General features: G+C 45.5%; 1 protein-coding gene across 1 annotated transcript; it reads left to right on the top strand.

Annotated features, from left to right (window-relative positions):
• The first annotated feature begins 696 nt into the window (after positions 1 to 696).
• On the top strand, positions 697 to 8662 carry LOC132580326 (E3 ubiquitin-protein ligase MARCHF5-like). The gene is made up of 6 exons (XM_060251057.1): positions 697 to 1113; positions 3397 to 3599; positions 5732 to 5862; positions 6531 to 6714; positions 7607 to 7776; positions 8149 to 8662. Exons 1-6 carry the CDS (start codon positions 1076 to 1078, stop codon positions 8317 to 8319), a joined length of 897 nt encoding a protein of 298 aa, XP_060107040.1. The 5' UTR covers positions 697 to 1075; the 3' UTR covers positions 8320 to 8662.
• Positions 8663 to 9218: the final 556 nt, after the last annotated feature.

Genomic DNA, 9218 nt, shown 5'->3' with positions numbered 1-9218 from the left:
GATCCCAGCAGAAGCTGGGTTCAGGTAGCCGGCTCAAGGTTGACTCAGCCTTCCATCCTTCTGAGGTCGGTAGAATGAGTATCCCAGCTTGCTGGGGGGGAAATGTATATGACTGGGGAAGGCAATGGCAAACCACCCCGTAAAAAAGTCTGCCATGAAAAAGTTGTGATGCGACGTCACCCCAGAGTCGGGTGCACAGGGGACTACCTTTACCTTACCTATGAGTGTATCTGTATTTGGGACTGCCCTGTAACAACAGTTCAAATTAAAGAAGAAGCTGAAAAGTTTTATCAACTCTCCTCTGGCCTGGATGGCCCAGGCTTGCCTGATCTGATCACATCACATGTTAGAAGCTAAGCATGGTTGGTCCTGGTTAGTAGCTAAATAGAAGACCACCAAGAAAGTCCAGGGTTGTACACAGAGGCAGGCAATAGCAAACCAGCAGCTAATTATTTTATTTTTATCTATTGAAAACACATAACAAACCTAACACCATAACTAAACTAGCAAATCAATTTAGAAAAGAATGACATTTCTCCAGCACTTATATGCCCTGAAACATGAACCACAATTATTTCAGAACCACCCATTTTCTACAACTATAATCTTCTCCCAGGTTTTGAGAAAAGACACAGCAACGACAATAGAAGACAGGAGGAACACCGGCAGGTGAACTTTTCTTCCTTTTCACTGCAGTAGAGTCACAAGCAAACGGCGAAAAGTCGAAGCTCCTACGACACAGGAAAGCTGTTTGCAGTACTTTGTAAGCACCTTCCCAAAAGGCTTCGCCTATGCCTTTAAGAGGACCCGGAAGCAGAGCGGGCGGCCTCAGACGGAAGACTGTGCATCGTGCCAGTCAGCGGACCTTCCTGTTATGAGCAGTGGGAACAAACACAGCAACAAACCGCGTCTGGGTAGTCTGGTGAGGGGTTTGGAAAGAAGCCATGGAACTTGCAGGATGTCGTCCTGGAGCTGCCGTCGTTTGCTAACGCGGGTCTTTGGATCGAGCTTAAGGGTTGATTCTCGCGTGGGAGAGATCTGATCTACGGAGGAGGAGGAGGCGGTAGCAGCGCCCATGGCAGAGGCATCCTCAGCCGGAGAAGCATGGGAGAGGTACAAACGTGTTTGTTTGAATATCAAGTGTAAGATCAGTAACACGGGATTTTTGCTAGAGGGGCCAAGGCGTGCGTGTGTCTTGGGAAGTGATGCTTGTCAGAAACTGCTTGCAACTTCCTTAAAAACGGAGACCTCGTTCCATTCCAGACTTGTCTTGGTCGACTGTGATAGAGGCCTGTCATTCTTTGAAGGGTGTGCAAGGGTTCACTCACTTAAGGACGAGTTAAACTTCCAGGAAATCCATATTCATCTATCGCAGATGGGTGGTTTCACTAAAGCCATACTGCCTCTGTTTTACCCCCATCCACACACTATCTGCAACAAGGGGAAAAATACTAACCTACCTTACAGGACTGTTGAAAAGATTATGGGGGGAGAGGTCATGTTGGGCACTTTGAAATTTTTGCGTGGTGTAACCGGAGCATGCTGGGTGTGCCTGTGTTACACCTGTGCCTCAGGCATATTTCTGTGTTCCAGCGAATGTTTTGGAACGCAAGCTGCAATAAACAGGGTTGCAGAATAATTAATTAAAATGTGATTGAAGTACCTCAGGAGTATTATCTCCTTAATCTTTGTAGTAACCCTGTTAGGTAGGGCAGTGAATATTTTGAGATTGCAGACAGACGTTTTGGGCAAAGGGCAGTTGAAAGAGTAGCTTGCCTTGACACTACCTACTGAATTTTTGTACAGGATGAGATTTAAACTGAGCATCTCCACCATACTGTACTTGCTCACCATGGTTGGTAAAATTGATGCCTTACACAGTGCAGAGAAATTCATTGGGTCCAGCAGGACTATGATGTCGTGGGATTTAAAAAACATGAGTAGGCCCTACAATTCCCTGACCTGGATAGCCCAGGCAAGCCCAATCCCATCAGATCTCAAAGGAAGCTAAGCAGGGGTCAACCGTGGCTTGTTCTTGGAGGGGAGACCTCCTTGAAATACCCAGTTGGGAGGACAGGCTCTATTCAGCCACCTCTCTGAATGTCCTCCAGGTCCCCGGTAGGAGTCAGTCACCAGAAGTCAACATGACTTCCAGGTGCAAACACATGTGCGCGCACACACGAATATACAATACTTTTTTTAAAGCGTAGACCCTGAAATTTAAAAAAGATCTGTATAATGTTGCGTGAGATACAAAACCTCACAGCAGCATCTATTTTAATTCTGGCTGTTTATTGGCATCTGAATACACTGACCTTTGGTATGGGGAGGGGGATACTCCAAGGCAAACCCCCTCCCATATCCCCCCCCCCACACACACATTTGTATAAATTTGCTATATTTGATCAATGGGCTTCAGCTATAAAGACAGACATGGAAGTCAGCAGTGGAACTCACTATCACTTGATGTAATAATGACTAAACACAGGAATAGATTTTTAAAAATCAAATCTTCAGAAACGCTTAGGGTGTCTCTAATTGGTGCCTGGATGATGGGATAGGTACTGGCACTATTCTGGAATGCTGCATACCACATCTAGCCTGAAGCATCCAGAGTTGTCATTTGTGGCAGAATAACTGGGCTTGAATTTATGTTCAGGATCAGTAATCTATGGGGGTGGGGAGGTCCCCAGCCTAGTTAGTGACTCTGGGGCTAAAGGAGAGAGGTGAAGTAAGAATTAGAAAGAATTGCCCACTGGGCTTTTCAAAGAATGGGGACCCCCTAACTCCATTCTCACTATGGTTCTTGTAGGAAATCTGGTTGATATCCAGGGAAGCCATTTTTGGAAACAGCATCTGCATGCCAACTCTTTCTTTAGACACAGAAGTTCTGTCAGTTGGGAAAGTTTGCATTTTCCCTTCAGTTGTCACAATGCAAGCGGCTGTGCAGCATGGAGATGTTCCCAACTTGTAAAAGTCACTCATTTATACCCAAACATATAATTTCATTCATTTATGACACTATGTTCTACGCCTTTTGAGACACTTACATGGGGCTCCTATCTTGGTGCTGGCTGGGCTGAGATCAAAAAAGCACCAGTGAAAATTCCAATCCTGTTGCAAGCATCTTCTTGCCTCCCTGAGTTCCTCCTTTGGTGTCATGAGATACTTTGCTGCCTCCCTATTCCAGTGACTGGCCTGTCTCCATGCTTCAGACAAAAACAAGTCTCGGTGTCCCATCTCATCTTTTTATTTTGTCTATCTACCTATGCAGAAGGAAAGCTTAAACTTTCTCCCCCTTTGCTTGGGAAAGTTGAGGGATAAATTTTAGCAATGTCTTAAGCCAGAGTGCTTTGGTTGGTTAAAATCATTCTCTCTCTGGTATCCATTTACCAGGCACTGCTGGGTCTGTTTTGCTACCGAGGGCGATGACCGGTCAGCTGAGTGGGTCTGCCCCTGCCGTTGCAAAGGCTCCACCAAATGGATCCACCAGGCCTGCCTCCAACGCTGGCTGGATGAGAAGCAGAAAGGCAACAGCACAGGCAGAGTGAGCTGCCCGCAGTGTGGCACAGAATACCACATTGTCTTCCCCAAACTGGGTGAGTGTAAAGCTGACTTGGGCTTCCATCCATCTCCCTGATTGCTGGGGAGTCTTACATTTCCTTGTAGGTTGTGCAGATGGACTCCCCTGATTGCTGGTAGTGCAACAGGAGCAACAGATTTGCTGGTCAAAGGCAAGCAGGTTTTCTGAGGTGCACAGGGTTCAGATCCCATTCTAGAAGTTCTCTTTGGAATAGTTTACAATGTAGGCTATGGCTTTTCCTGGTTTCCTCCTCTCTTCCAGAATGGACACACAACCCTTTACTGTAATGCCAGCTTTGCCTAATGCTGGAATGCAGCCCCCTGTCTAGTGGGGCATTCCATCTTCTGGATCACGGGGTCACTGTTTAAAAAACTATAACCTTCTGCAAAAACTACCTGTGGGCTGCACAGTAGTCTTAAGCTGGGGGGGGGGGGGGGGCGTGATTCAGCAACAATAATTGCCTGGCAGGATCAGACCCCAAGTCCATCTTGTTCAGCACCATTAAGAATAGCCAGCCAGAGAAGTTCAAGGAAAACTCTTAAACCAGACAGGATAGTGATGCTTGTTCCCAGAACCTGTTAATTGGAGGTATGAATTTTTGAACTATCTGGATCTGAACTGCCTTCTTTGACTGGCAGCACTCCCGTCTTCCCAACATGTGTTGCCTGAGATCCTTTAACTACATGCCAGACAAGTGCTCTGTTACTAGCCCCAAGCCCCTCCAAAGTAATATACAGCCTTTGCAATTTGGATCTTTCATTTTTCATTATAGCTTGCTTCCATTGATTTTATTAATTAAGACCACAGGTTATTGCAATATTGCAATTTACATTTAAAATAAAATGTGTAGAAACCAAGGACAGCAAACAAGGATCATCAGCATTTGAATGAACAAAGGATGGCCCCCTACTTGAACAGATACAGGACTTCAGATATTGAGTGATCTGTTTTAATGGCTGCGCTTCTTGGGGTACAGCATGAATCAGTAATTAGATGAACAGCTTGTAAATCAGTTCAAGTAAATTGAAATTTCTTACAAACTGAAGGGGCAGTTTGTTCATTCCAACAATTAATTTTTTTCTGGGTTAAGTCATGCCCCAAATGTTATATGGTACTGAAATCTGGAGTATTGATGATTTAAAAGCTTTTGAGGTCATGCTTCTTTTGGGTGACATTCCTAGGAAAAGCTGTTCCTCTTGTCTTAGAAAATATGCCATCCATGAGCTACATAGTCATTAGGTTTGGTCATGCCAACCTGTTTATTTTTCTCTTGTTAGTAAAAGAGGTGATGAACTCCCTGAACCATAAACAGACCTTTTGTGGTAGGGAGGTCTGAGAGTAGATGGATGTGTGTGTATTGCGAGTCAATGGGAATTAGCACAAAACTAACTACAACTAGTCTAATCCAGTGGTTTTTAAAATAATTTCTTAAATGCTATTGTAATTCATTTATTAAGCCTAAGTACCATATATTTCTCAGTCTTTACAGTTTCCTTCTGTTCTTTAGCTGGAATTTGAAGGTTTTCTTCTTATTGGGCAATAGGTATAAAGCATGGAGGGGTAGGCACATTTTATCTGGCCTGCAATCTGCTCAGCAGTTTGTGGGGAGCATTGGCCTGCTGGACCATAACATCAGCTAGTGGGCTGATAGTCCTGAAAAATTGCTAAACGATTCAAGTGCCATATTCTCTAAAAAGCAGCAGAACAAGACGGGGACCATGTCTGGCTTTTTGTCCACTGCTGAGGGCTCTGAAATGGACAGTGGTTGTTCCTGTTTCTGGCTCTGGAGACAGAAACAGCTGATGTCTACTCGGAGCCCCCAAAAGCAGGCAGATATGGCCCTGAGGCCAAAAAAAGTCTGTCTTCCTGTTAATAGGGAGAGACTGTGGTTGTGCAGTTCCAGTCAGGCTCAATCTAATGGCATCCAGTTAAAAGGGTCAGATAGAAGATGATTTGAAAAACTTCCAACAGCTTGAAAAGCTGCTGTTAGTCTGTGTAAATAGTACTAATCTTGAATTGACTTGGTATAAACCACCTTCTTGTGTTCAGATATTTTAATGAAAGCTCATATATGAAGGAGTCCTAATTCTGAAGGTAGTCAATGAAGAGCAAAGCTGTGCACTGATGTTTGCAATTTCTGCCTCCTAGGACCCTTGGTATATTTCTTGCAGCAAGTGGACCGGGTTTTATCCAAAGTGAGCCCCTTTGCTGCTGCTGGCATTGTCGTGGGAACATTATACTGGTCAGCAGTTACCTATGGGGCAGTTACTGTGATGCAGGTAATGTGAGGGTTTGTGGGAAGTGTGTGGGTGTGCTTGTGTGTGAAAGAACACCATGTGCAGGCAAGTTCTTAATCTGAAACCTTATGAAGAAGGCTTAGAGGGGTTGCAAGCTTTTATCAGTAGGTTAATCCAAGAAAGATTAATCACTGTTATCAAAATATCTTTTCCCAATTGCATCGTGTTATTTCCAAAAGCAAAACCAATTGATAGTAACCTTGCTGAGTCTGATGCCTCTTTACATCACCAGAGCAAGTTGAGACTGTTTATTAGATCTGCAGAAGAGGTTGATAAAATGTTGTCTAGGTAATGCTGGGTTCAAATTGCAGGTCAGCCGAGGATTTACTTTCTTGTCTTTAGTTCTTCATTTGGAAGAAGGAGAATGATGAGGACTTGGCCTTTAAGTTGCTTGGCTTTGTTTGTTTGTGTTACAATGTAAAGTAACAAACTTAGTGGTGATGCCACACAATAATGCACTGATGGGAGAAGAACAAGCAATTTAGGGAGAAGTTCGTTCCATGCCCTGGAACTAGACTGTGCTCGAAACACATTTTGAGTGTCTTAAGGCTTGTGCTGCATAAATGAAACATTGTTCTCCTGATTGATGGAAGTGAAAATTGCCCACTTCTCCCATCTGTGTTGCTGATTGACCTTCTCTCCTTTTGTAGGTTGTCGGCCATAAAAAGGGGCTGGATGTGATGGAGCGGGCAGACCCTCTTTTCTTGCTCATGGGGCTTCCTACCATCCCAGTGATGCTGGTCCTGGGCAAGATGATCCGTTGGGAAGACTACGTGCTGCGGGTCTGGCGGAAGTACTCCAGCAAACTGCAGGCTCTGCAGGCTTTGGTGCCAGGTGAGTCCATCAGCCTGCAAGCTGATCTTGATCTGGGCATCTTGCTTTGAATCGGAAGATAGGAAAGGCTGAGATGCAGTAATGAAGCTTGGCTGTAGATTCAGCCATGATACAGTGGGAGGACTGCTGGAAATCCTCCAAGCACTGCAAAGCTTTGTTCAGCAACCTGTCTGGCTGCTAAGATGTCACCTGGCATCGACAACACCTTTGTAACTGCAAGGGCTAGGATCTTGCAGGTGCTTTTGGTTTAATGACGGGTGGAATTTGTAAGGGGTTGAATTTAGTGATCATCCACCTTTCTGTGTTTTTATGGAATCACTGCACAGGCCCACCTGCATCAGACAAGAAGAAAAGAGAAAAAGAGTTTGAGAAGGGCTGCAAAGTGTGCTGTCCCTTGTGAGCACAACCAGCTCTGCCTGTTGAGAAGTCCAAAGAATTAGCAGAGAAAGCTGGAGGGAGTAACAGTCAGCTAAACCAAAAATGAAGAGTCCCTTGCCTCTTTTCTAGTCTCTTTCTCTTTCCTTAGTGACTGATTTTCCAGGGAGGGGGGAGATAGTAGCAAGGGGAAATTGACCGTAAAGGGAAGAGAAGTAGAGATAAGGAACAGATGCAGAAAGATAGCCAGGGGGCCCATTTCGTTTCCTCTGCCTGTAACAGGGGGAATTCAGAATTCTCAAAAGTTGGTGCAGACTTGTTCCATTGTGGCGAGGCTAACATGTAGCCAGGCTTTTAAGGTGCTCCAGATGCCAGGCTATGTAGCAAGCATGGAAGTAATCCAGCACAGAAAAGCTGAAGGGGCAGGTGTTAGATCAGCTTGAGTGTGGGAGGCATAGCACAGGCATCCTATTACATTTCAAACACCCTGTTTTTTCTTCCCCTCTTCCATCTTCAGGGGTCAGCCGTCCCCTTGTGCAGGCACCACTGGCTGAGTCCCGCTACCAGAATGACCACCTGTCCATCTCACGCACACTTTGTGGAGCTCTGGTCTTCCCTACCATCGCCAACCTAGTTGGCAGGGTCATGTTCCGCAGAGTGAACTCCAGCTTACAGCGTACCATCCTGGTGAGGAATGAGATGGGGGAAGGATAGAGGTATAAGGCTTTGGCCAAATTTCAAAGGAGGCATTAGCAGCCATGGTGCCACAGTACTCATCAATCATCTGCCCATTGGTCCATTTGGGAAGGCGTAGCCCTGGGATAGCACACCTCCTGACAAGTAGGAATTCCCATGTTCAGCCCTCAGTGTCTCCAGTGAAAAGGCTGCTGAGGCTGGGAGAGACCCCCTGCCAGTGCCTTGAGACAGACGGCTGCCATTTGGAGTAGACAAATCTATACAATATGCTTACCAAGTGTTTATCTTGTGACGAGGGGCTGGAGAGAAAGGGGAGATAATTTGGGGCTGTCAATTTCACTTCCGCCCTCCATTTTTCTGCAGGGAGGCATTGCCTTTGTCGCCATCAAGGGAGCTCTCAAAGTCTACTTCCGCCAGCAACAGTACTTGATCCAAGCCAACCGACGCATCCTCAACTATGTGGAGAAAGGGGATGCGGAGAAGGGGCTGGCTCAGCTTGATGAAGACAGTGGCAGTGAAGCGGGGCTCAGCTAGGGTGGGAACCAAGCCTGCAAAGACCTGCCGCCTTTGGCCCCACTCCACTCCCAAAGTGAAGCACCAACACATCTTGTGGGTTTGGCCAGCTGTGCACAGGGTGGGGGGTAGTTTTAGGCTGGACTGGATGAAAGGCATTGCCAGGGTCTGCTCTGAGAGCAATTCTCTGATCTTTTTAGGCTGGTGACTTATATGGAGTTGAGCAGAATGAACCTGTTCTGTTTTGTTTTCCTTCCACATTCACTGTTAACCTTGTGTGGATTTGTCCCCAGACTTTCCATAAGTTATGGCTTAAATAAACATGACTTAAGTTGTAAGCATCATGCTCACAACTTGGAATTAATAGTACTGCTTTGCTGTCTTCCTTCAAGAATAATGTTCATTGCTCTTTACCACTAAAAGCTCAGGAAATCTACACTGAGGTTGTTTCATTTAAGGAATCTCTACTGTTTCATTTAAAGAGATAAGTTAGGCTGTGGGGGGGGGGGGAATAGTTTGGGTAATCAGTCATGGATGAAGAGGATTTCAACCCAGATCCTGACAGATCGCTCTCCTTTACCATGTTGGCTGTTGTTGACAAGCCAAAAAGGATTCAAATGAGATGCTCACTTTATTGATTTGGAGTACAGATGCCCTGGCCTTTTGTATGCTTACCGCTTTTCCTCTAAGGATTTCAAACATAATGTTTTATAGACATTTGACAAGTCTATGGGGCGGGAGAGGCTGAGGAGGAAAAGCCTCATAGTTGGGTGGGAACTTGAACCTGATCACCTCAAACCTATTCTGGTACACTGTAGGTTCCGCATCTTTTTGGCAATTCCTGTCGTAGATGCCTTGTCACAAAGTTACAGAACACAGCTTCAGCCATGATCGCTAGCTATGGTAATGCAGTGGAACCT

Source organism: Heteronotia binoei, chromosome 12, assembly GCF_032191835.1.
Source record: "Heteronotia binoei isolate CCM8104 ecotype False Entrance Well chromosome 12, APGP_CSIRO_Hbin_v1, whole genome shotgun sequence".
Taxonomy (NCBI): Eukaryota; Metazoa; Chordata; class Lepidosauria; order Squamata; family Gekkonidae; genus Heteronotia; species Heteronotia binoei.
This window is presented reverse-complemented; position numbering and strand designations above follow the sequence as displayed.

Excerpts from the sequence above, each read along its gene's own strand:
- LOC132580326 (XM_060251057.1), top strand. The coding sequence starts at position 1,076 with ATGGCAGAGGCATCCTCAGCCGGAGAAGCATGGGAGAG. Across the intron at positions 5,863-6,530 it reads GGGCAGTTACTGTGATGCAG|GTTGTCGGCCATAAAAAGGG; the intron begins GTAATGTGAGGG and ends CTCCTTTTGTAG. Across the intron at positions 6,715-7,606 it reads TCTGCAGGCTTTGGTGCCAG|GGGTCAGCCGTCCCCTTGTG; the intron begins GTGAGTCCATCA and ends TTCCATCTTCAG.